This window comes from Cetorhinus maximus, unplaced genomic scaffold (assembly GCF_964194155.1).
Source record: "Cetorhinus maximus unplaced genomic scaffold, sCetMax3.hap1.1 HAP1_SCAFFOLD_501, whole genome shotgun sequence".
NCBI lineage: Eukaryota > Metazoa > Chordata > Chondrichthyes > Lamniformes > Cetorhinidae > Cetorhinus > Cetorhinus maximus.
This window is the reverse complement of record NW_027596443.1, coordinates 184386-211326: the sequence shown is the minus strand read 5'-3', so window position 1 is coordinate 211326 and position 26941 is coordinate 184386. Positions and strand designations below refer to the sequence as shown.

Sequence of the window (26941 nt, the reverse complement as noted above, 5' to 3'; positions counted from 1 at the left end):
CGAGGGACGTGAAAGTAAAAGCCATCATGAATTTCCCCCTGCCTACAACAAAACAAGAAGTTTTGATATTCTCGATTTTACCGGATGCTTGTACCAAATTTTAGCAGTGTGGCTGCGCCATTGACTGAACTATTAAAAATAATAAATTTCAATGGACACAAGAGTATCTGAAATCATTCGACAGTTTAAAAACTGTATCAACTATGACAGAAGTTTTGGCAAATCCTAATTACGCCAAGCAGTTGAAGCTGGCAGTCGATGCAAGCAATGTAGGCATTGGTGCTGTACTGTTGCAAGAAGAAATTGGAATTGAGAAACCAATAGGATATTTTTCACGGAAGCTGAATGTACATCAGAGAAGATATTCAACCATTGAAAAGGAGACTTTGGGTCTGTTGTTAGCATTGCAGCATTTTGAGGTTCATGTTGCAAGCAATTCATCAGAAACAATTGTTTATACAGACCACAATCCTTTAAAATTTCTGGACAAATTTCAAGACCAAAGTGCAAGACTGTTCAAATGGAGTTTATTGCTACAATTGTTTAATTTACAGATTATACATGTGGCTGGACGAGAAAATCTAATTGCAGATGCCTTGCCGAGAGTTTAAAACTCAAGAGAAACTGGACATTTAAAACCTGGACACTGGACTGAAATGACCTCTGTTGACACAAAGAATTTGTATATATTATGTTAATGCATGCACCTGGCAATGTAATGGTTTGTTCATATAGATAAGTATAGTAAGTAATGTAAGATAGGTTGAGAAAATTAAGCTGTCCTTTAAAATTACAATGATTCATTTTTCCATAAGAGGTGTCACAAAACTATAATAATTTTCACATTATTATTGTGGGTTATTGTAAAGTAGGTTTATAGGGGTGAGTATGGATGAGTCTGTCTGTGTGTGATTTAATTGAATTGGAGTCAGCTAGACTGCAAGCTTGAAATTACCAAAAGGAGTTAAGTGTAGAGGGTACTTGAAATGCTAATGAGGAAGCATGGATGAGACCTTAGCATATAAGATGTGAATGAACTTTGCATTTTTAGATAAGTGAAGTTGTTTGGACTTCAAAGGGATGGTAGGATGTTTACAATGGGCAAGATAAGCAAGGCCAGTGTGTTTATTTTTCCCAAAAGGAAAGAGGTCATATTGGCAACATGAAAGCTTTTTATATTATGGGAAAAGTAAATTTGCAAAGACATATGGAACAATGAAATTTACAAATTAAAGAGAAACATATATAAATGGGAATGAAATACCATGTTGGGGGCAATGTAAGATCTAACTGGAGCTTGTGAAACAACTTTGGAGAAACCTCCAGTCATTTTTGCAAAAGTCTTTTGGTCCAGTAACTAAAATTGGAGAAAAACTTTTGGAGTTCCATTGTCGAGTGTGCGCTGTGGTAACTTGCTGGCTTGCTTTTAAATTTAAAGTCTATTTTGGACTGTTGCCTTAAATTGGGTGTGTAGTTGTGAGTTAGGTTAATTAAGAATTTTTGGATTTGTTATATTAAGTAACTGTACTTATGTATCTGCTTGAAATTTCTTTTTGTTAATATTTTAATTTTTAAAATCTCTAAATGTCTTAGTGGACTCATTACTTCTAAATTCAGAGCACACATCATCTCGTAATAAATATAAATTGCAAAGCCACCGTGATAGCATGGCCAAGTTTGTCTTGTGGATTTGGTCAGCCTGGCACACATCACCTGCCACTTCATAACAATACTGCGTGCAGTTCTAGTTGCCATATTATAAAAAGGATAGAGGGGTGCTGGAGACGGCACAGCGAAGGTTTACAAAAGATGATAACGGATAAATGCATTTCAAGAAAAGGCGAACAGGCCAGGTCTCTTTTTTCTGAGGGGTGACTTAATAGAGGTCTTAAAGATTCTGAAAGGTTTCCTCTTCTGAGGAAAAGCATAGCTAGACACCATCAATATAAGATAGTCACCAAGAAATCCAATAAGGAATTCAGAAACTTCTTTACCCAGAGTGGTGAGAATGTGGAACTTGTTACCACAGGGAGCGGTTGAAGCAAATAGTATAGATGCATTAAGGGGAAACTAGACACACATATGAGGGAGAATTGAGGGATACGATGGTAGATTTAGATGAGAAAAGATGGGGGGAGGCTTGGGTGGAATATAAACTTTGGCATGGAATGATTAGACCGAAAGAATATACAACACAAATAAAAGACCAATGTAATCCCATGTTGATAGTGGGGGATTCAGCAATGATAATACCATTGAATGTCATGTTGATATGGTTAGATTCTCTCTTATTGTACATGATCCTTGCCTGGAAACTTGTGGCATGAATGTTACTCACCACCTATCAGCCCACATTGGAATGTTGTGCAGGTCTTGCTGTACGTGGACATGGACTGCTTCGGTATCTGAGTTGTGAATGGTACTGAACACACTGCTATCATCAGTGAACATCCCTACTTCTGACCTTATGATGGAGGGAAAATCATTGATGAAGCAGCTGAAGATGGTTGGGCCTAGGACACGCCAACAACCACAACCATCTAGCAGTGGAAATTTCTCCCTCTTCCCAACTGATTCCCATCGACTTTAACTTTGTTAGGACTCCTCAACGTTGCTGAAAAGAGACATGTTACCAAGCTTTTCATTTTGCACTCATCAGGACAAATGCAAGAATGCCAAATTTCAAACTATCACGATTTATAGTACAGGAGAAAAAAAGTGTGCTGATTGGTTGGCAAGTCAATTCTAATTGGCTGAGGTGTTGCCATGGAGAAAGTAACAGGGAACTATAGGCGCCCCAAGCTCCTGAGTAATTCAAAAAAGACACAAGGCTTGAACATATTTCTTTTGTTTGTAATGGGTCCCTGTGTATGAACTTATACAAGCGCAGATGAGCCACATTATGAGCTGGACTTACATTGATTGTTGGTGTAGCTATTCACGCATTCAGGACTGTTGAGCAAGTGCTGCCCAATCACGCAATCACATCTAACAGGTGTTTTGGTTTGGGCTTTGCAAGAACTGGCTGATTAAGTATGGTCTGTCTATTACAAACAACTGGAGGAACTTGCTGCATGATTTGATCAGTGAATTGCTCGCACTTACAACCTACATACCTGACATCACACTAGCTCTGAAATTCATACACAATGTTCGTCAACATGTGGGAGGCAGAACGTTTTTTTGGACTGGTGGCAGCATCCTGTTAGTGCAAAATACCATTTGTGTAGCCACTGCATAGTAGTAACTCCTTAATGCCACTTGATCAAATGTTGCTTTAATGTCGAAGACAGTCACTTTCACCTCATCTGTGGAATTTAGCATTTTGCCACCTTTGAACCAAGGCCGTAATGAAGCCTGGAGTTGAGTGGCCCTGGCAGAACCCAAACTGAGCATTGTGGCGCAGGTTATTGAGGTGTTAAGTGCCACTTGATAGCATTGTCAACAACATCTTCCATCACTTTGCAAATAATTGAGTGTACACTAATGGGGCAGTAATTGGCTGGGCTGGATTTGGCCTGCTTCTTGTGTATTGGACATATCTGGGCAAATTTCCACATTGGATAGATGCCAGTGTTATAGCTGTACTGGAACTGCTTGGCTAGGGGCACAAGTCTTCAGTAATATAGCCAAAAGTGGCTCATCGCCTTTGCTGTATCTAGTGTGTTCAACCATTTTTTGATACCATGTGGAGTAAATCAAAATGGCTGAAGACTGGCATTTATGATGGTGGGGACCTCAGGAGGAGGCAGAGATGGATCAGTCACTCGTGCCATTGATTTATCACCAAAATATTGAAATGAAAGCCAGCTGTGATTATTTCCAAGTCTTCCTTTTCTCCCCATTGGTTAGGCTCTAACTTCCTCATTAGGATCCAACTCCATGTCTTCACTTGACAATACTCCACAGCAAGCTGAGTGATGCAAGAATTTAAGTTCATAGTCATTAAGGTCACAGGTCAAAATATACAGCATAATTTCACCATTTACTTTTTCAATGATTGTATAATATTACTGAAGATTTTAAGAAATCTAATAAATGATTAGATGTGCAAGAAATTAACAAATTCAGTCACAAAGTAGGATGGACAGTTTTACTTCACGTTTGCTCTGCAATGAATGCAGTTACAGGAAACCAGGCTGCTCTTTCAGAACTGAAATTACAATTTTTAGACAATATACTTTTTAATAAAACCATGTCTCCTGTATTATAATCAGAACCTTGATCTTAGTTCTGTAAGATGTACCGCATCTTAATGTACTCACAACAGATCTAGTCAAAAGATTACATTTTTCCAGCAATTTTAAGTGTCTAAAATAATAATCTGTACTAAGCAAACTTGAAGTTAAAGAAATAATCCCTGGATGTTCCATTCAAAACTACAGCACTGGACTTATTGTTTACAAGTATATTTTGGCAGCGAGGTGAACTGGTGCGCTCACTGATGTGAGGAAGGATAGTACTTGTGAAGAAAATACTTTTCCACTTCAAACACTCAGCAACAATCAATCCCAGGTCAGGTTTAGCAGTCAGGCACAATAGGAAGCTGCTTTTACTCTGTTTCTACTCTTGACAACATGACTCATCCCAACTCCCAACCACTCCTTGGCCACCCTGAGACTGTCACTTTAATGAAAATTGTGGATAGTTTTGTGCTTTGGGTCATTAACTGGGTTACAGCTACCCAAATTCATATCATACAGGAACCATAGCCAGAGACAGAGGCCTTCACCTCATTACTCTGTTCAACTCTGAAGCGAAGAGACAGACCCCATTGTGCCACCTAGTCCCAGTGACCTTTGCAGCAGAGAGTGGTCACCTTCTTGGGTTTGAGGCTGCATTGCAGCAAAAAGGACAATCTGCATATTATCCTCTACTTCTAGCCCTTCATCCGCATACAAAAATTAAGTTATATTCCAAACTATATTCAGGACTGTATTTTCCAGGAGAAAAGTATTTGAAGTGCTTCATCCAGGAACATTCCTTAATTTACAAAAAGAAAATGTATTGTAACAAGGCTCCATCATTCGTTAGCAACCTAGGAATGACTAAGTTTAAGGTAACAAAGATCTTCGTATATGAAATTTTCATTTATCTAAATTGTTTTATAAAATTAATAAACTTCTTTTGAAATCAACAATTCCCTAAGTAAAGATTGTTGTACAATAATTGTCCACTTAATAACAGTCACATAATTATCTATCACATCAGCCGTTTTGCCATACTAAGGCCTAGCATAAGTTTTATAAAACTGCTATTAAAATTTGGCAGCCCTTTTTGTGTCTTTTATTAGAGTAAAAAAATAAAAAAGCATATTTCTTTTCTCCTCTATGAAGCTCTGCTGCAATGTAATTGTTGCATTTTAAAAGAAAAACTTTATTGCAGTGGTCTCTTCACAGACTGCCCCTGTTCAAAATTAACCTGAGAACATAGAGTTTGGCTTTGAAGTTATAAAACTGATTGAAAATAGTCAAGTAGATTAATGGAGAAGAATACTGCTGTTCCAATTACGACAAATTAAGGCATAGAAAATTAATCTGCTATTAGCAGCCTGTCATAAGAACTTGCATTTATTTTAATCCAACTTATTTAGCTTTGAAAATATACATGTCTCCTCTTTGATAATTTCACTTTCAAAATCATTTCCCATAAGTATCAGTACCAACTATGAACAATAATTAGAGACTCATAGAATTTGACAATGTTGCTCAATTTATAGCATTTGAAATTAGAATTTAGGTGATGAGTTTCTGACTTGTAATATAATCAAGCTTGCAATTGGCAAAACAACCCTTCTTACAGGTGGGAATGGTTTCCAAAATATAACTTGACACACACCACAGGTGAAAACAAGCATAATGTTAAAAATCATTCTATTTTTCATATTGTGTCACTGCCCAAATTCTCTCTCTGCAGCCCATCACAGTTTTACATGATGTTCACAAAATTTTTCTTACTATTTTATTGGCATGTGGCACCTGCCACCTCCTGCCAGACCAGTTGCTGGCACTTCCAGTGGGCAGATCATAGCAAATGAAGGCCCCCCTGCAATGTCTGTAGATGTGCCCATGCAAGTGCCACGCCATACAGGGGGAGCCAGATCGCTGAATCACCCATGTAAGTTTTTAATCTGAGAAAATTCTAGCAGAAGTTTTTTTTGACACATTAGCACAATCATGTTTCTTACTAGCACAGAGATCCTTAACTGCAGTCCTCCATGCTCAAAGACATCACACTGCGTCTCCTGAAGTGGTTCAGTTAAAAAAAAATCAAGGATTTGTTCTCTGACGAGTCACAACAGAGCTGTCCAAACTTGAGAAACAACACTATGGGTTGAGAAACCTGGATTCTAGCTATAGTGCAGTTTCTCAAAGCTAGCAGCTCTGCACCTGATCTCAGATCAGCTTTAAGTTGCTTCCCTCCATATTTTCTAATGGTGTTGCTCTGGGAGGCAAGATCTTACTAAAATGTCAAAAATAAAGCATCTGTTCAAGCTATTATTTTCCTTCTATAAAACAGGGGAATTATTTGAATAATGAGTAACCTCCCACCCTCAGCTTTTCTTTCCCTTTAGCTTTATTGGCTTTTGAATGCACAGCATTACACAGGTACTTAGAAGTAAATGTTGCTTGCTGCAGCAAATAAATAATGTTTGGAGGGGAAATTGTCAAAGCAGAAACAAATCATGAAATTGGCAATTTATGTACCGATGTAGTATAACTTTCAAGACGATTTGACTTTTCTTGCACGAGGAGAATCTCTATCTTCAGAAGTGACGGTCCCATTTACTCCATTAGCTGCAAAACAGGAAGACCAGTTACAATTGTTTGTTTCCTGTGGGAGACTTGGGATTGAAATATGATATTTACAATTTCAGTCAATTACAGTTCTGGACTGCAACCAGTCTGTACAATGGGGAATACAGACAAAAATTGGAACCAATATAAAAGCAGATGAAGTGGTAATAAATTACAGGCTAAACCATACAGGGCAGAACTTTCAGCTTCAGTGGCGACAAACTGGCAGAATCAGATGTAGTCAACATAAATGAGAAGTGGTTGAGGTGTATAATGGGCGGTCAATCAGACATCGTTAGTTTACTCTCCAGCTGAAGTACCGCTACGGACTACAATGCTTCAAATAAGAAACTAAGATGCAAGGAAAAAAATTGAGATCTTCGAACACATTTCAGGAATAGCATGATATTATTCTTAATAAACTTGCAGCCAGAGTCAAGAACCTTTAGCATTTCTTCAAGTGAGAGAGAATACAATTGCTCCTCACAGAAGTACATATGGTGCCTAACTAGGAATAGCCTAAAGATAGGGCAGAATAAACACAAAAAAACAGAAACGGTGCAAATCTGGTATGAAAACAAAATGCTGCAAATTTGCAGGTCGTTATCTGTAAGAAAAATAATAGATAAAGGAGTTCAACCTGAAATTTTCATCTATTTTTTCCCTACCGCATACCTATGGACCTATGAATTTACACCACTTTCTATTTTCACCAGTCAGAGAATCATTGTAACATGTTAGAATTGAATTCAACTCGCAACAGATTGAACATTACAACATAATTTGCATTACTGCAGTATGGAATCAAATGACGTTTTTGCATTGTTTTAAATGATTAAACTAACCTTTATTTTCTCCTTTTTTAGCTGCTTTGCTCTTTGTAATGGTAGCTTTCTTTTTTAGAGCCTGAATTTGTGCATGCTCTTTCCACCGCTTAAGTTGGAAATTAATGAACTTCCACATCATATATGCTTGTGTCAGGCAAATGGCAGCCAGGGCACTTATTCTGGAATTAATAATAGAATTATATTTGTGGTTAAATTTCTTCAACTTCAATTTTATTAGTTTCACATATATTGTTCACAAAAGACAAAAGTCTGTCTTACACATGTGCCTTAGTATATTCATTTACACAATCTGTGACTCAGTTTTAAAATAATTTCAATTTTCTTCCTGCCTGCCCATAAAAACTGCTGTTCCTGCTGGAGTACAGTTCAATAGGTAAGCCAGTACTTATCTCTTCATGCCTGAGCCAATTGCACTGCAGAAGGTATCACAGTTGATCCTAATTTCACATGGGCCTGAATCTTCTGGTTGGTGGGCCCCGCTCACTGATGCGTAAAATGACACGCGGTGATGTCAGGCGTGTGCCCCGACATCACTGCGCGTCATTCATTGGGTGGGCACGCAGCGGAGTCGGCTGTGCGCCCGCCAAACTGTCAAAGGCCTATTAAGGCCATTATTAAAACTAATTGTGGTACTTGTCTGGGCTGCCCGTCCAACCTTAAGGTTGGCGGGCAGGGGAAGAGCCCAGGCGGCCTTCGCATTTTTCATGGAACCTCATCGACGGGTGGGATGAGATTTCATGAAGCGTTTATACGTTTAATCAAAATTTTTATTAACATTCATTGACATGTCCCAGCTCATGTGAAATTTAAAAAAAAAATTCTTTCATTCAACTTTTCATTATCAAAGTAATCTCCCCGAGGCAGCTCTGTGCTTCAGGGAGATTGCCGCGCCCTTGCGAATCTTTGCGTGCACATGTGTGAAGGAGTGCAGACCTTGACTCTCCCTCCTCCCCCCACCCGCACAGGGAGTGCTGAGTGCTTCCGGGTGCGCGTCATGCTGGGCGGGCCTTAATTGGCTCACCCACAGAAAATGGCGGCGCACAGCCGATCACGGGCAGCAATCGGCTACACGCCCACTCCCAAACAGTCTGCCCGATGGCGAGAAAATTCTCCCCATGGTATACATATACGCCAGCCAGGAACAGGAATTCTGGTTGATTTTTTTCCTTGCTTATTAGCCCAGAGTCACTGATGTCAATTGTAGCTCTCAAACTGATCATCAGCTAACTTGGTATAGACAAAAGACTGAAAATTTAAAAAACTCGTGGAATGAGTGTGTCACTGGTAAGGACAGTATTTATTGTCTATTCCCAATTGTTCAAGGTGGTGGTGGTTGAGCGCTGCCATCCTGAACTGTTGCAATCCTTGTGGTGTACGTATGTATGTCCCACTGCTCTGTTATAAAGGCATCTGAAGACATTCAGCAATGCTGAAGGAATGGCAACAGATTTTCAAGACAGGATGGTGGATGACTTCTTGGCTTAATACTATACCACTTGGTTCAGTTACCAATGGGACATGGAGGGATGCATACTCGAAAATAGTTCTAAACCAATACAAAACTAGTTGGGTGGTTTGGTGGCACTGTCTATTGAGAAGCAGGCTTGTACTCTTGATTCCCCAAAATTTAAAATATTACCATAATTCAATAGGAAGGATGGCAAAAATGTCCACCAATCAGGAACTGGTACAGCTAATGGAGAGGAGTGTTTCATTTCCCACGCACCTTTCTTTATTTCACAAAAGGCACCGACACAGCCATCATACTTGTCCACATTTTGGGAGACTGACAAATCTACATTGAGAATGAATAGTAGGGGGACTGTGTCTAATTTTACAAGAGCAGCTCATTTGAAAATAATTAGCATAAGCTCCTAACACAGCTCTGGCCTTGCATAGGCAGGTAACTTAAAAGGAGAAAGTTCAAAATTTGGCTAGCAGTTAAAGTGCACGCATTCCCTTGAATTTGAAGTGAAGTGTTGTTTCAGCATTTGTAAAGGATTAAAATGGATTTGAAATATGTCGCTCTTTGCCAAGGTTCAAAAGTGGGCGTGAGGAAGAAGCGGCATGCTCAAATGTGGCAAATAAAGTGACAGAAATTCCTGTCGAAGTGTAACACTAAGCCTACGGGTAAGTGACCAAGTGGGGCAGCGCCCTACCCAGTCTGACAGCTGGCAATGTGGACGCGCTGCATGAGGTGGGCCTGAGAGACCTAACCCCGTTTGGTAGGATCTGCTGAATCGGAAATGTAATTCATTCAGAAGATGCGCTCTTCCTAAGTTGGCAGCAGGTGGCTTCCAAGAGTCAGCATAACTATATATCAAGTAAAGGCACTAAAAAGTCTCTTGTCTGGACTAGCAAATGTAGGTATTGGATTAAGTACAGGCGTATACAAAACTAATTAAGTACTCTCACAACATTTCTTGCACTCACCATGGGAGTATTATTTGTGAAGATTTTCTGTATCTGTTTCTCCCTGCATCTTTAAGAGGTACCAATACTGGCTATAATTACAGTTACAGTCACAGGTAGCGCTTCAGTACCTTGTGCAACTCATGGTTCATGTGCACGCTTAACAAGGGAGTGGTGGTTGGTTATTAATGCTGTACCAATTCCTGATTGGTGGACATTAAAATTCAATCCTGATTCTGTCCTCATCCAACATCCACACTTACATTTTGCAGCAGGGGGATCTGGATCATAAACAGGAATCACCACCTTAGCCGAGGGATGGTGAAACCAACTTTAAAATCCAAATACACACTGACCAGGATCAGCTAGTTCAGCACAGGCCAAGAAATGAACCCAGGACCCCTTTGGTCATATGGCTTTTAACACCACAACACAAAATGCAATTATCCATACAGCCACGAGGGAGCTATGGAGGACGATAGCATTTTTAATGCAGCGCTGCCAGCTTAACACTGAAAAATTCTTCCATGTTAAATTACACTTTATAATTGATACAATATAATTCTCTCTCACTGCCATTAACTGCATTGCTGAAACTAGATGCAAATGCCCACCACAGGCCCTTAGTGCTGGACACCACAGACACACAGAAATGACCATAGATTGCAGCACATAAGGTGACTTTTGAAGCCTTGAAAAATCCTTCCAAATACAGGGGTTGACACATACTCCAAGTATAAAATGTGCACCACCAATGTAGTGTAGCCAGTTGCCATTTTGAAATGAGAAAAAAAAATGTACTGCCAGTAACTCAAATTAAATCAATTCAATGAGACATGTTTTATTGAATGAATTAATGATACAAAGATATCTCTAACCACAATCAAAATGGTTTTTTAAATTAATTTTTTCAAGGGATGTACTTGTCGCAGCATGAGAAGCATTTGCTGCCCATCCCTAATTGGCCTCAGTGACTCACAAGGCTATTTTCAGAGGGCTGTTAAGAGTCAACCACATTGCTGTGGATCTGGAGTCACATGTTGGCCAGGCCAGGTAAGGACAGCAGATTTCCCTCCCTGAAGGGCACTGGTGAACCAGATGGGTTTTTATGACAATTGATGATAGTTTCATGGTCACCATTACTGAGACTAGATTTTAATTTCAGATTTTATTAACTGAATTTAAATTCCACCAGCAGCTGTGGTGGGATTTGAATTAATGTCCCCAGAGCATTAGGCTGGGCCTCTGGATTACTGGTCCAATGACTTTACCACTATGCCAACATCTCCCCCAAAAACCATCAAACTAATCATCTTTGGCCAAAGATGCAAAGAGTTCATCAAATACATTATGAGTCACTTTGGCCCTGGCATCATTCGCATTCTGGATCAGATTTGGCACTTCTCAGTTTCAGAATCATCCCTCCACAACAAATCATCTTTCTCTCCATCCATGGAAATGGGTATTCCATATTTTTTTGAAGGATTTAATGACACAGTGCACGAATAGCATCCCACGATTTGATGATGAAACTACACAAAACATCAAGCGGGGCAGTGTGCATATCTCTACTCCGTGAAGTTTTTTTCTCCAGCAACCATACATCTATTCCATTCAGTGCGAATATGATCCTTGAATGGCTTGTTGAGGCAAGGGTTGAATATGGACGTTAGGCCACTGCATTATCTGCAGTGTGGGTGTTATTTCTTCACAGGCGCCTCTTGATCTCATTGGTTATATGGGATCTGAATATGTCCCACAGTAATAAGCTGCATTCTTTGAGTAGGCCACTGGGATACCTATTCTATACATTATTGGTCCACAACTTCACTCCACCCTCATCCATCCAACCATTGTCATGGACCTGCACAAAACCTCCTGCAGGGAACTTGATTTTACATTTGAAAATTACCATAGGCTTTAAATTTTGTTCCTTTGGCCATGCAGGCTGGTACCACCATGAATATTTTTTCTTTATTCTTTCACAGGATGTGGGCATCGCTGGCAAAGCAATATTGTCCTCTCCTATCCTGTGGTTTTCACTAAAACCCACTTTTGAACCATCCCACTCCACAGGTTGCAGGCATATCGAAATTCATGGGAGTTTCATCCACCTTGCCGATGTGATTTAATGGATACTGATGTTTTTGCCGCTGTCTGATGAAGAATCACTGGAAACTGGTAATTTTGACATCAAGATCTTTTGGTGGTCTCTGAGCAATCTTGGTCTTCTGCCAGAACACTAAAAATTTTCATTCCATAAAGTGGCTACACCAACTAGCTATTGCTCTGAAATCTTGGCTGGACTTGGAGTTTGATTTGCCCCACTTATATGTGCCATTTTGACAATTTGGGGACCCATTCCAATACATGCTTCTCAAGGTCAGGCCAGTAGCTGGTCCCTGTTCTCATGGTGATCTTGGGCATCTTCTTCAGGACAAATTCCTCCTTCTTCCATTCTCTTAGCAGTTTTTCACCAACACCAAATCCTTTCGCGGCAGCAGTTACTTGACAAGTTAGCAAGTGCTGCTACTTAGAGATTGAAAGCAGCCTTATACTTCATCCTTTCTGCCAGAGGACCCATTTCTGTCCATAATTTGCCGTGCATGGTCTGCTCTGCGTGGTTGTGTTTTGAACGCCCATGCATCTTCTTGGCAACACAGCCCATATGGTTGGCTTGATCCCATACACCAACTTATAAAGGGAGTAAAACATACATTTCTAAGGTGGAAAATTGAGGTTGACTCCTTAAGCAAGTCCAACATTTGTTAGCAGAAAAAAGTTTGGGAGTGGGGGGCGGTGTTCAACTTACATGCAGAGTATAAAACTAAGCATGATTTTTTGGCACTGAACAAAATGGGGGCGTCTTGTATGTTGGGTCAAATTATTCACCATGATCTATGGAATATCATGTAATGTATTTCCCTCAGCTGAATGGTATTGTGACACTCCTGCACGCGCTTCAAGTAGTCTTTTTGATGGATACAAAAAGAGCTTAGATGCCCATCTGCCCAAGCAATGCTAGTTTCCCCATGTAACTGGAAAGAAAATTCAGCATTGTGTTAGAAGTATACAATAATAATTGAGAGGTGAATTGTGGGTATCTGAAAAGAATCCCTTGGTAGCATTAAAAGAATAAGGCGGCAACTTTCTACCATTAAGATGTTTTATTTTACATGTTTTATTTCTGATGGACCATGATTGTCTTTTCTGTTTATCTCCCTTGGTCTGAAACAACTGAAATAGAATGTTGAATGTTCAATTAAATCAAACAGATACCATTTGAGATATACAAAGATCAATTTTGTAGTGTCTGTATTTAAAGATGATCCAAAAATGCCATGTCATTAGTGACCTTAAAACCTATTCTTCTATCCTGAATAAAAGTTCGAGGAAACAATATATCTTTCAGCATTAATAGATGTAAAATGTTTACCTTACAGCCAGTATGTTAAAGTTTCCTGAAGCTAAATCCAGGCTTTGATTTTGAGCTCCAGCAAGGCCAAATCCAAATGTGAGGACAGATAGAGAGAGAGTAAGCAGACGTGCCACTACAAACAAGAAGGCCCAAAGGGTGAATCTAGAATTAGAAAGATAGATTAAATTGAAGATATTGCATTCAATACACACACAGCTGAGAAAAACAAGTGTCAGAAGGCTGGAAAATTCATTTAAAAAGCCAAGTGAATTTTAACTTGCTCTTCAGGAAGGAACCTGCAACATCAAATTATTTTTGCTCTTCTGTATTAAGTTTTCTCCTCCAGCTCAGAGTAAAGAAATAATTTCTATTTATATAGCACCGTTCTTGGGCTCAGGACATCCTAATGTGCTTCATAATCAACAAAGTATTTTTAAAATGTGTAGTTATTGTTGTAATATAGGGAAACATGGAAGGCATTTAAAGCCCAAGAAGGTCCCACAAAAAGCAACAAGATAAAAGACCAGATCATCAGTTCAATGATGTTGGTTGAGGAATAAACATTGGCCATTACACTGGCAGAATTCACCTGCTTTTCTTTCATTCATTCATTCGGCAGAACAGACTTGGTCTAATGTTCACGCATAACAGTACCCATGATAATGCAACACTCTGTACTGCACTGAAATGTCAGCCTGAATTATGTGCTTAAGGCTCTGGAGTGGAGCTTGAACCCACGATCTTCCAGAAATCTGGACCACAGATGATCAATGCAAATTGCAAGAAGCTGTTGCTGGACTAAACCATTGCTTTCAATTCTCTCTCTGGAGGTGGGGTGATTTTTATTTTTAGGTAGGTGAGTTACAAACTCAAATCTGTATGACTGGGAATCCGATCCTCCTTGCTCACATATTTGTAAGCTGTAGTTCAGTAGAGATGCCACAGAACAAGTCATTATGCAATTGTATTATTTGAATTTGTGTATCATCAATAATCATATGGCATTCTAGAATTAAATTGACTTTGTCTGCCAACAATGATTTATAGAAACCAAAGTGGTGGTCAGTATGACAAATGAAGCAACACACTATTTACACTTTAAATCATTTTTCTGTAACTCAGATAATTGGTTGTATAATGAATCCATATCAGCAAAGATTGAGTGTAAGGGTATCGCAAATACAGATCCGTCCAAATTTGTTTTCCTTAATTTTCCCTTTCTCATGAATATATTACAATTAGTTCTTGAAGAGAATGCAAATAACTCAGCTGCAGACTGCATGTAATCCTAATCTCCAAACTAAAGGGACCAAATAGCAAATCTGTTAAACTTTAAAATAATGCCTTATTTATACAGTCTAATGTTGCTCCTATCCTGTTTCAGTGGACTATTCTAATGCTCGTTTAAGTTGAATCTCAACCATGCTCTTTGCTTTGCACTTGGCTAACTAAATGTTTTGGTGTTGTATATTAGGTGGCAAAATAAGAGTAAAAGCTGAAGCAACTGCAAGAAGGGTTGATGTCTCATGAAACTAATCTCAAATTGTTTTGTGTCATATTGTAGGTGCTCTCTATAGGTGAGGGAAATATCTGGTTGGATTGTGTTGATGCTACAAACAGTCTCATTGTCTCTATACCAAGAGTAAAAATAAGATCATCCAGGGGTTCTCATTCTGGAGCTCCGTCTGGTCAACCATGCAGCAAAACTCATGTGTACGGCCAATCAGGTATTGACATGTGGTGGTGACTGGATTAGGTTAGGCTGTGATGCTCCCAAGATGCACTGTTTCTGCTATCACCTGAGAATGGTCATTTTGATAAAGTAATGGGGACCTAGCAATGCTCTTGGGAACCATATCACAATATAAAGTGACCACACTAAAAAGGAGGAAATCAGGAGCAAACAAAGGCCTACAAATATTTTTCAGAGGTGTCAGGTGAAGACGCCAGAGATTTTCCACAACCTAATGCATTTTCCAACAATAAAGATTCAGCAAGTAATCTGTGGAGAGAGTAACAGAGTTAACGTTTCGAGACCGTATGACCCTTCTTCAGAGCTAAAGAGAAGTAGAATATGATGGATATTACACTGTTTAAGAGCGGGTGGAGCAGGTGGAACAAAATAGAAGGTCAGGGATAAGTGGGAGTTCAGGAGAGATTGACAAAGATGTCATGGATACAAGACAAAGGGAGTGTTAAAGACACTACCATTGAAACATTAACTCTGTTTCTCTCTCCACAGATAACCCTAACCCTAACCCTAACCTGCTGAGTTTTTCCAGCATTTTCTGTTTTTATTTCAGATTTCCAGCATCTGCAGTATTTTGATTTTATTTCAGCTAGTAATGGTTAACTTGTATATGAACTTTTCATCAAAGGAACAGAGCTTCAAGGTGTCTTATTTTGAGTATTTGGATCACACTGAATAATTAAGCTTTTAGTGGTCAAAACTTAGAACTGTTTGCTCAATTGGAAATACTAGATGTACTTACCCCCTTTCATTCTTTTCATCACTGAAGTAAAACAGGCGAGAAATGTGAAACAAAAGTTCCACAAAATAATGCAACACCAGTAGTACTAGGCCAAAACGGTTCAGGCTAGAAAATAAAAAGGTAAAATTATTCACAAAAATCTGTCATATTAGCAGGTAAAGGGCAATGGCATCTGCAAGTTCTGCTGAGGAGTTACCCCATTCAGAGCAAAGGCTATAAGATCAGCATTGAAGAGCCTGATTCTCAATAGCTAATTATAATATGCACAAGTGAAAGCTGTCCAACACATAACTACTAGTGTATTAGAGTGTTCCATCTCTAGATTAGGGAAAAATTCAGCTACAATTTACAGTACACCGAATTCCTAATTGCAGCAGCTGTGCAAGGCAAGACATGAAGGCCTTTTTTGAAAAAAAAGTATGTGGATGGATAAAAATCTGACTCCTGTACATAAGCTCATAGAAGACTATTTGCAAGGTGCTTGCCTACTCTCTGGTTTGCGAAATACAAATAAATAAAACTAAAAAAAGAACACTTACTTTAGCAGATAAGCTCCAGCAATATGAAAAACATACAAACTGGTATACAGAAGCTGCCGAGGAATATCCTCCTGAAAAAAGAAAGGTACACAAGTGATTAGAAACCAGTAACAGCAGAGTATAATTTGAATGTTCATTTTACAGGTCTTTGATTCAAGCAAACAATCTCACTGGAATGCATAATGTCATTACTGCAAAGCACTATTTTAGTAATATTTCTAATCAATAATTTAAACCTCCGACTTATCAGACCATAGTACAGCATTAGTACACCAACCATTTAGCTCTTTTAAATTTAAATGACAACCTTGCAAACAGTTAGTAAGCCCACTCCAAATATTCACAAGGAAACCAGTCTGCTCCTTCTTAAGGAAGCAAAGATCTGCGCAAGGTGTTGTAAAGCATTTACTCATTAGACACAATAGAAATTGTTTTACCCAATCTCCTTTCTTCTGAAAAGTACTGTTTTGTTGGAGTGTGGCTCCACATGTACTGATCATGCTCTGGTACCTCTCCCAATTGACCACTGTGTGGGTGGAAATTAATGCTCTTCCCCGGAAGTAGGCTATAATGGGGCAGGAAGCTAAGGGGTGGAGACCTCATCACCTTCCCAACTCCCCCCTATTAAGTCCAGGTCGTGCAGAATCAAGGACAGCCTTCTTGCCCAGAGGCCAATTGAGGCCCGTGAGTGGTGAGTTAAGGGCCTCATTCCACTGCTGCTGGTATTCAACCTGGGGCCATGACATGCAGGTAAACCATCAGGTAAATCCTTGTGGGTGCCTGTCGGACTGTTTGGTTGGTGGGGGCGTTCCTCCTCAGGCAGCCTGTGCCCAACGGAAGGCAAGGGAGGGACCGGTGGGAAGACACCACTGCCCTTCCCCCACCTTCACATAAGTGTCTCCAACTGGCCCAGGGTTCCCACTCCATTCACCTTTGTCTAGGGGGGGACTCCAGTAACAATCTTCGTCCTCAGGCTGCCAGCAGCAGGCCACCGCTCCTCGTGGTGCTGCCAGTACTGAAGAGCTGTCAGCCTGGTTGGCCAGCATTTCTTTGGTGGGACATCTGCCCAGCACCAGAAACTGCAGCAGGAAATTGCCCTAGGGAGCCAGGAACTGATGGCAGACAACGGACTACCTAATTTGGTCACAATCCTGGAGGGACTCCCAGAAATGTCCGTACCTCCAGCCAGTGGACTAGTCTACTGCCATGCTCATTAAATTCCACCATGGGCGAGAGCCTTGACATTGTACGTTAGACTATTCAATGACTAGGCAGGGTAGGGGTTGGGGGAAAGGTGATATGAGACACAAGTGTGGCAATGTCCTCATCCAATGATCACACACACATGTATCCACTTTCCAGTCCGTCATTTGACTGAAATTAGGAGTTTAAACTCTGACGGTTTTTGTCCCCCTCCCTAGCCCAGAAGCTCTAAGACTTTCAGCTGCCTAGCTGCAAAAAACACAGAGTGGTAACTTAAACCAGAAGCTTCTTGTCTATATAGCTATGCCAAGCAGTGGCTTTGCTCTCTCAGCCACAAGGAAAAACTCAGAATTGCTTTCTATAACATAACCTACCTCCAATATCTATGCCTACCTCCAATAACTAAGCCGTAGATATTGGAGGTAATTTTACAATGGCCCATCATGGAGCTTTGTTAGCCATTAGTGTGGGTTGGATCTGCCATCATGTTTGCTGCTAGGGACCCTCCATTGGGAGAGCAAAATCACCCCTATTATCTTTACTCAATTTTCGTTGTTAAAACACTGATGCCTCCCACCTGCTGCTACAAAGATATGCACAACATCTTCTAAAAAAAAGCCCTCATGCTCACCTTCCGGGTTTTCTGAAAATAAAGTTCTGGCAAGGCATGAAACCAATATGCCAACTGTGCGATGTAGAAAAACTTCACCTGAAACCTAAAAGGACAACAAAAACTATTACAAAAAATATACAAGAGAATATGACAATTTAGAACAAAATATGTGCTGTATAGTCCCATGCCAAAATCAAAAAATGCATAAGACAAAACAGGAGTACAAACAGTTAAAGATATACACTACTAAAGCAGTACAATATTTTGAGAACCTTAACATTACTATAGGTAATACATGGAATTTCAGGCATCCTAAGGATTCTACATTATCCACGATCATCAAATAAAATTTTGTTCCAGCTCTGAATGGTTACTGCCAATAGCAGAATATAACAATTTTGTTCATTTTGAGAAGACATTACTTCTCTTTCCTACATTCATTCTGACAGGATGACATAATTATGATTGATAGTACTCTTTACCTGGGATGGCTGTAAGGTGCTCTAGCTAAGTAACTGAGTGATCAAATACACAGCATCATATTTCACCGATATAAAGAGTCATACGGACTCAAAACATTAACGCTGTTTCTCTCTCCACGGATGCTGCCAAACATTGAGTTTTTCCATCATTTTCTGGTTTTACTTCAGATTTCCAGCATCCACAGTATTTTGCCTTTAATCATATCTCACCTCTTGTACAAATGTTGCGACTGGTCAGCAAAATGTAACACTTTGGAATATTAATCTATTCATTGTCCTTATTGTTTTGAGCTTCTCACATTGAACATTGCAGTCCTAAGATTTGTACAAATTTAATTAAGCAGAAGATGTTACAATTAAAATTGGGGTTACAGCCATAATCTCACATCACATGAAAGATGTGGCATCATGCTCAGTAAGCTTATCACGATGCCCAGGTTGGAATTTGGCTTGGCCTTTCCTTGTATCCTCTTCTGAAGGCAGTCAACTCCAGTGCATCACCCAAGTTACAGTTTTCAATGCAACAGTCTGGATAGTGAGTGTCAGCACAATATTACATTGTAGGGAACAGTAAAACCACAGTGTGGGATATCAACATTTTGGAAAAGGTTGGTGGGGGGAATGGTCTGGCCCCATGATAAGTCCCAGGATGTTGATGGTGAAAATTTAGAAAGATGGGCTCCTTAAATGGACAGTGGGTAAGGACAATGTGTAACTCAATTAAACAAACCAGAAGGTCCCTGATTTGATACAGGTCCGAATTACCTTATCTCAACTGAGGTGCCAGCTGTTATGTTCAGTGAAAGCATGTTAAACATGGACTCTTGTATTCATATAGAAGTTTCTGGAATTGTCTTTTATTTAAAATGGATACTAATGAACTATTAAGATGGCCACCAAGGGTCAGGTGGCCTTTGCAACTTCAACACAGGCAATCTGAAGCTTCTGGAAAGTTAATAATCGCATCACCCTGGGTGGGGCCTCCCCCTGGAATGAGTATATCAAGACAAATACTATCTGTGGAATTTACACTCCCTATTGTCTGGGGATTTACCCAAAGCACAAATCCAAACTCAATGGGCAGAATTTTACAGACCAATTTTGGCAGGGGCAGGACCATAAAATGCAGCATGGACTTTGGTGGGACTATAAAATCCCGACCCCTGTCTCGGAATTGGAACCCTAATCCTGAGAGCTGGGCAGAAATCAATTCTTCCTGACTAAGTGTGAACAAATCATCCATTACCCCATTGTATAGCAATGGGTTTCAGCTAAGCTATTCTGAATGGACAATACCAGTATTGCTCATGACTGAAGCCAACTGGAAATAATGAGTTTTTATCCAAAGATCCAGAAAGACCTGGGCAGTCTGCAGAAAACATGGAAGAGACAGCAGGTACAGCAAAAGGCTGTGTCATATTTGCCTTTAAGGACCTGGAGGCCATACATCTTAAAAGAGTCTCCTAGGCTGATTCCAAAATTCCAAGTCCATCTATAAAGAAATTTGAGCCTCTATACAAAAACCACAAGTGCCTAGCTGCATGACCTACCGAACATTCATCTCTTCAAGGGAATCCTACAACAATCCGATGTCTGATTGCAGCTATTTGAACCCATCTGAACTAAACTCAATAGTGGAAAAAGATTCCTTTCTTTATTGGGCCCGCAGTGACTGTTCTTCTACTATGAACTCAACACTCACTACGAACTATTCTTTTGGTTTTCTTTAACTACCTTTCTTGTGTGTGTGTGGGAGTGACTGACATGGCATTTAGACTTTTGGGTTGAATGTATGAATAAATAACCCTCTTTATTTAAACCCACGAAAGCTTGCTGCTGTTATTTCTAAATTGACCACACACTTTGGGAACTAAAAGCCATACCTATCTTCCTCTCCAAAACCACACTGGTTACGGGCAGTAACGGGAAGGGAGTTCGGGGTTTCAGTTTATCTCTTCTCCCCTGTCGTAACACAGCAAAATTATCAGTCAATGATAGAGGAAAGCTATCTAAGATCCCCTGCTTGCCACCCAGTTATTCCGACTAAAAAGCATTCACGTGTAGAAATGAGATAAACATGGAATCCAGCATGGCTGTAGTGCTTCCAATGTTTAATAGGCTAAAATGGTCACTGTGTAAGCTCATATGTAAAGAACTAGGCACAGGAATATGATTGGTGCCCAATAAACCACAGGGATGATTCTATAGTCCTGAACTCTCAGCACAGAGCTGTGCTCTACAGGGAATACAGGGCAGAACAAAAATTACAACATTGTTGCCAATTCTTTGAGCCATACTACCTGCAAGCACATCTTTGAGAGTGCATCATCACCCCTCATATGCCAGTATATGTCAGTGCTTCAGATATGGAAGGTAAACGGATAAAAATAAAGCAAAAAGAAACTATTTTTAGGAAAATAAAAGGTATCTCTATGATATTTTTCACAATCTCTCCTTTGCCTCCACCTATTGCTGGCCTTCTATCTAGCTTCACCTATTCCACCCCCCTTAAACCGTATACATTTCACCACATTTCTACTTCCCTTTAGCTCTGAAGAAGTCATATGAACTCGAAACGTTAACTCTGTCTTTCTCTCCACAGATGTTGTCAGACCTGAGTTTTTCCAGCATTTTTTGTTTTTATTTTTAGGAAGGCTCATGTTTGAATATGGCACTGATGTTTCCAATTTGTGCTTCTTTTACTTTCAGGAATTAAAAAAGTACTCACGGCATCAGTGTGTGGGGATAGCTTTCCCATAAATTTGTAGGATTTGTTGCATAATTTTCCTATAAAATAAAGGAAGTGTTTATTTCGGCCATGTGATAATGCACTATATTTAGTGAAACTAATAACCATACAAAATAAATGTTATACTTACAGAGTATAGAATGCACGTTCCCCAGACAAAAGAAACCAGGTAAAAGGCGCCGAGTTGTCCAGATTCATTGAATTTGCTATGCTTTGTTTTTGAAAAGTGCATTCGCCTGTTGATTTTCTGTAAAGGAAGTTCGTGGTCATTTTTCGAGTGGAGAAATGCATCACTTTAGAGATTCGAAAAAAATGTAACCATACTCACATCAAGCACGTACTCTTGCAAGATGGCATGGAGAATGATAGCAACCAACGTGTAAAAGAAAATTGTGGCCAAATCTTTCAAGCCGTAATGGTAAAGAATAAATTGTTCAGTCTTTTCATCTAAGAAATTAAACAAAGAATTCATGATTTATCGGGATAATCAAGACTCAAATTTTATATATAAAACGAAAGCACAAATAGGTCTATTATAGATGATTGTCTCTAGGAATTAATACATGCAAATTGTGGAAGGAAATGGAAAAGGAAATCTACAGGCAAAGAGAGATGAAAAGCAACATTACCTTTGGGGAGGTTTTCAATTATCAATTGGAACAGAAAGAAAGACTTGCATTCATATAGCACTTTTCATGGCCACCAGATGTCTTGAAGCACTTTACAACAAATTAAGTAGTATAAATTGTAGTCAATGCTATAATCTAAGGAGTGTGGCAGCCAATTTTCACACAGCAAGCTCCAACAAACAGCAATGACCTTGTAACTTTTTTGTGATGTTGATTGAGGGATAAATATTGACCAGAACACAGAGGGTAACTCCCATGCTCTTCTTCGAAATAGTGTAATGGAATCATTTGCAGATGGCGGCGGTGGGGGGGGGGGGGGGGGGGGGGGGGGGGGGTGGGGGAGGAGGTGCAGGACTGGTAGGGCTTTAAGAGTGCAGGTGTTCCTGGACCTCAGTAATGAAATAGATCAGCTATATAAGCTAAATATATGAGTATCTTGAGAATAATGACCAGCATATGGTATGGTTTAAGATTCCACTATAAAGGGAAGATATCAGTACACAAACTGGAACTCTAGATTGGATTAGTGTATTTTAGAAAGATGAGCTGCAAGCTAGCTCAGGTGAAGTGGCAGGGGAAATTGGCACACAGGACTGTAGAGCAAGAGTAGGATTAGGGTCAGTATATTCCATTAAATGGAAACAATTAGCAGTTTTAAGATGCCATGGATAAAGTTAGAGGTTAGAAACGAATTAAAATTGAAGAAAGCCTACAAGGATTATAAAAATAAACAAAAATCAAAAGGAGAATTAGAAAAATAATGAAGTGCAGGACAAGGAAAGCTAAAAACAGCTGAAATTTATATAGCACTTTTAATGTAATAAAACGTCCCCAGCTGCTTCACAGGAGCATTATAAAACAAACTTTGCCACATAAAAAGATATTAGGTCAGGTTACCAAAAGCTTGGCAGAAGAGATAGATTTTAAGGGGTGTCTTAAAGGAGAAGAGAGAGTTAGAATGCTGAGGTGGTTGAGAGAAAGAGGTATGACATTATGGGCAAAAAGGAAAATTTTAGCTACGTTAGTTAGGCTAAAGTAAGACAAAGCACCAAGGTCAACCAGCTACATTCTCGGATCCTGAGGGAGATTAAGGAGGAAACTGCTGAAGTCAAAGGAATTATAGATGCGATTTTAACCTCTCCAAGGAGGTGGTAGTCAGTGGGACAGAGTTGGGGCTGAGGTTAAATTGTTAAAAATGGAAACCCGACCGCAACATGCTGCAAATGTGCTGACATCCAGTTTAACTGGGCTGTGTTTTTAGGTCAGATAAGTAACGCGCTCTGGAGAGGCCAGTTGGTAATTATAATATATAAATGAGGACGTCTGCTTCAGTTTTTAGCAATTTGAATGTAACGGCTATGGATCTAGTTTCCCAGGGCTCAGGAAACCCGGCAGCTGAAGGGAAGCAAGAGCGGCCAGATGTGGGCTGGTGGAGCAGGAGTAAGTTCCCCCGGCCTCTCAAGGAAACCTGCCACAATCTCTCCCCTCATCTGCTGATCTCTTCCCCACTTCATGTTAATCTCTCAGATGTCATCCTCGTAATTTCCCCTCTCTCTCCCTCCACACCCTGCACTCTGAATCTCACAAGCCCACACCAATTGATATTCTTGATTTCTGGGGACTGTCCTGCTGCACTTTTTCCATAATTCTTCTTTCTGTAAGTTATTATTGATTCTGTTCTCACCACCATTTCAGGCATTGCATTCCAGATCATCATAACTCGCTATATTAAAAAAAAACTTCACATGTCGCCCCTGGTTCTTTTGCCAATTACATGGTAGTGGATCCTTCTGCCTCCGGAAACAATTTCTCCTCATTTACCCTTCATGATTTTGAACGTCCCTATTAAATCACCTCTTAAGCTTCTTGGCCTTAAGGAGAACAACCCAGTTTTTCTGGTTTCGCCACAAAACTGATGCCCTGCAATGCTGGGACCATTCTGGTGAAACTCCTTTGCACCCTCTCTAAACCCTTGACTGGCTTTCTAAAATATAGCACCCAGGATTGGACACCATATTCCATCTGCAGCCTCAGCGACTCAAAAGTTTAAAATACCTTCCCTGCTTATCTATTCTATCTATATTTAACAGCTTCCCAATTTGCCCCACTATGTTTAAAGCCTATGTACATACACTCCACGCTTCTTTGTTCCCCTTAAAAATTGTAAGGCGTTAGAACAGGAAGCAGGAGAACTTCTTGTGAAAATTCAGAAATACAACACCTATGACATTCCCTTTATCCAATTTGTCACTTCTTAAAAAAAAATTATTACATTTGTCAAACACACCTTGCCGTTAACAAATCTCTGCTGGCACAATTAGGGTAAGAGAAGAGACAGTCAGTCAGGACACATTTCCCAACTGCCACCCAGTGACTCCCCGGCTCAATATCAAGTATCCACGGGTGGATACCAGTGAGGAAAGGATCAGTTTGAATGTGCTGCTTGCCACAATCACGGTCAAGGCTCACAAAGGAAGAAATGCCACTCAAATGAAGCACAGGCAGCACCTCAGCAAAGAGCCAATGCCTTCAAGACAAAATAGAAAAGGGAGAGAAAACAAGTCAAGTAGTCCAGGACTCCCAAATATTAAACTCATTATAATTAATCACTAATCTACAACAAATTAACTGCAGTATCTATATATCAATACTGTGCAATAACCAATCCCTCCCTTTTTTCTTGCTTTGGTGTCGGATCAGAAAGAGGAAGAATGGAAAATGCATTAAATGAAAAATATAAAAATGGAACTTTATTTCAGTAGAAAATTACCTCAAAATATGTTTATTTAATTCTCAAAGTCTAGAGATATTTTGCAATAGTACTTGCCTCACTTTTAGGTAACTTAGCACCTTTGAGAACCATAAAATTTAAAAAGTAACCCAATGAATTGGCCAATCTTAGTCACAGCAGTAATAAAGAAACCAAAGTTGGTCCAAGTTCCTGTAGGAAAAGGAAAAAAAAAAACTCAACCAAGTCTCTTGATTGCTACCAATCCTGCCTGAAAATGTACATGCGGTTGGCAGATAAAGCTCAGCTGACTTACATCACTGCCTCTGTTCAGTCAAATAGCCTGCCAACATTCACCATCCACCTTCATAGGCACAAAATACATGTGGGCAACCAATGCCGATGTGCCAACAAGGAAGCAATAGACTTAGGAGAGGATGGGAAAGGGAGAAAGCTGGTAAGGAAACACCACCGTCATTAAAATGTACAACTCTGCTATGAAGGCCAGTGGCCCACATTAGCAATTCTTCTCCTCAACTTCTTTGTTGCTTCTCGACTCAGCTATTTCACAACTCTCCTAGCCTTGCACCCTCCAAAACTTTGCTGCCTGTGTCATGAATCGCACCAAGACCCATTCTGTCTTCATCTCTGCGCTCACTTGATGTACATTGGCTCTCAGTCCAGCAATGCCTCAATTTTAAAATTCTCATTCTTCTTTGCAAATCCCTCCTTAGCACCACCCCTCCCTATCACTGTAAACTCCTCCAACCCTCCGCGATCTCTGCACCCTCTTAACTCTTGCCTTCTGCACATTCTTGGTTTTAAGTGCTTTACCACTGACGGCCATACCGTCAGCTGCCAAGGTCCTAAAACTCTGGAATACCCTCCTTCAACCTTTCCACCTCTTTACATTGCTTTCCTCCTTTAACATGCTCTTTAAAACCTACCGTTGTCCTAATATCTCCTTACATAACTGTCAAATTTTGCTCGTTAATATTTCTGTGAAGCAACTTGGGACATTTAATTACATCAAAGGCAGTATACAAATGCAAGTTATTGCTGTGAGAAATCTTAAAAAGCTGAGAAAACATACCTGTTGCAGCGAATGTAACATTATATTGAAGAGTGACAAAAGAAACAGCTATCTTAGCGGTCATCTGCAAAACAGGAAAGTTAAAATATCAGCTCAGCTACCATAAATAAGAAATGATATCTTAATCATTAGAAATCTTACCCAATTTGCAAGCACCAAATAGAATGTAAAATACAGCACTTGACCTCCACCTCCTTTTCAATGGCTATGAACCAAGTCCAAGAACTCGAGAACAAAGCTAAGGTACCATCCCAAGCTCTGTTTTAACCTTGCCTTTCATACATTCCAGTCAACAATGCAGCAAATTATTATGGACCACATACACCACAATAGCTGCAAAACAGTATTATTCTTTTCAAATTTATGTACATGCTGGTGTATGAACAAAATATGTTTTGATCAGTATTAAGTCATCGCTGGAAGGAAGGACTTTAAAAGTTGTTCATCTTGATCTGATAAGGGCAGCACTTGAGGCAATAATTTATTTAGGAGGGAAAAATAACATCCACAGTTCACATCTGATCATTATCTGCTCACGTGCGTGTTTTGGCAAGGAATGAGGTCAGAATTGGACTTCACAGTCAAATGTTAATCTGTATGGTTTAGAGTCACAAGTGAATTAATGGTCACCATGGTGAAATAACAGGGCTGTAGGGATGTATGGTGGGTTGTAGGACTGGAATTTTGAATGTTCAGTTGGAGGGTGGAAGTCAGCCAGGAAAACATTGCAATAGTTGATTGTGGAGCTTACAAAACCAAGGATGAGAATTTCAGGCATAAAGGCTGAGGAAGGAGCAGAGGTTGGAGATATTATGGAGCTGGATGTAGGAAGAACATATATAGAATACAGAATTGGAATTTCAGCTCAGGGTTAAAGAGGATGCCAGAGTTGCAAATATGCCTGATGAAACATTAGACAATGGCTAGTCAAAAGAACT

The 26941-nt window shown here is 39.8% G+C and overlaps 1 protein-coding gene across 1 annotated transcript in view; it reads right to left on the bottom strand.

Moving 5' to 3' along the window:
- Window positions 1-4079: 4079 nt before the first annotated feature.
- Window positions 4080-26941, bottom strand: part of tram1 (translocation associated membrane protein 1) — a 28400-nt gene continuing 5538 nt past the window's right edge. Inside the window, exons 2-11 of the mRNA XM_078535511.1 lie at window positions 26004-26067; window positions 21882-22000; window positions 21684-21800; window positions 21533-21591; window positions 18341-18425; window positions 16507-16577; window positions 15968-16072; window positions 13494-13637; window positions 7643-7803; window positions 4080-6797 (exon numbers count right to left, since the gene is read on the bottom strand). Of these exons, the coding sequence (XP_078391637.1) occupies window positions 6724-6797; window positions 7643-7803; window positions 13494-13637; window positions 15968-16072; window positions 16507-16577; window positions 18341-18425; window positions 21533-21591; window positions 21684-21800; window positions 21882-22000; window positions 26004-26067 (999 nt within the window). The 3' untranslated portion in view covers window positions 4080-6723. The remainder of the gene's footprint in view (window positions 6798-7642; window positions 7804-13493; window positions 13638-15967; window positions 16073-16506; window positions 16578-18340; window positions 18426-21532; window positions 21592-21683; window positions 21801-21881; window positions 22001-26003; window positions 26068-26941) is intronic.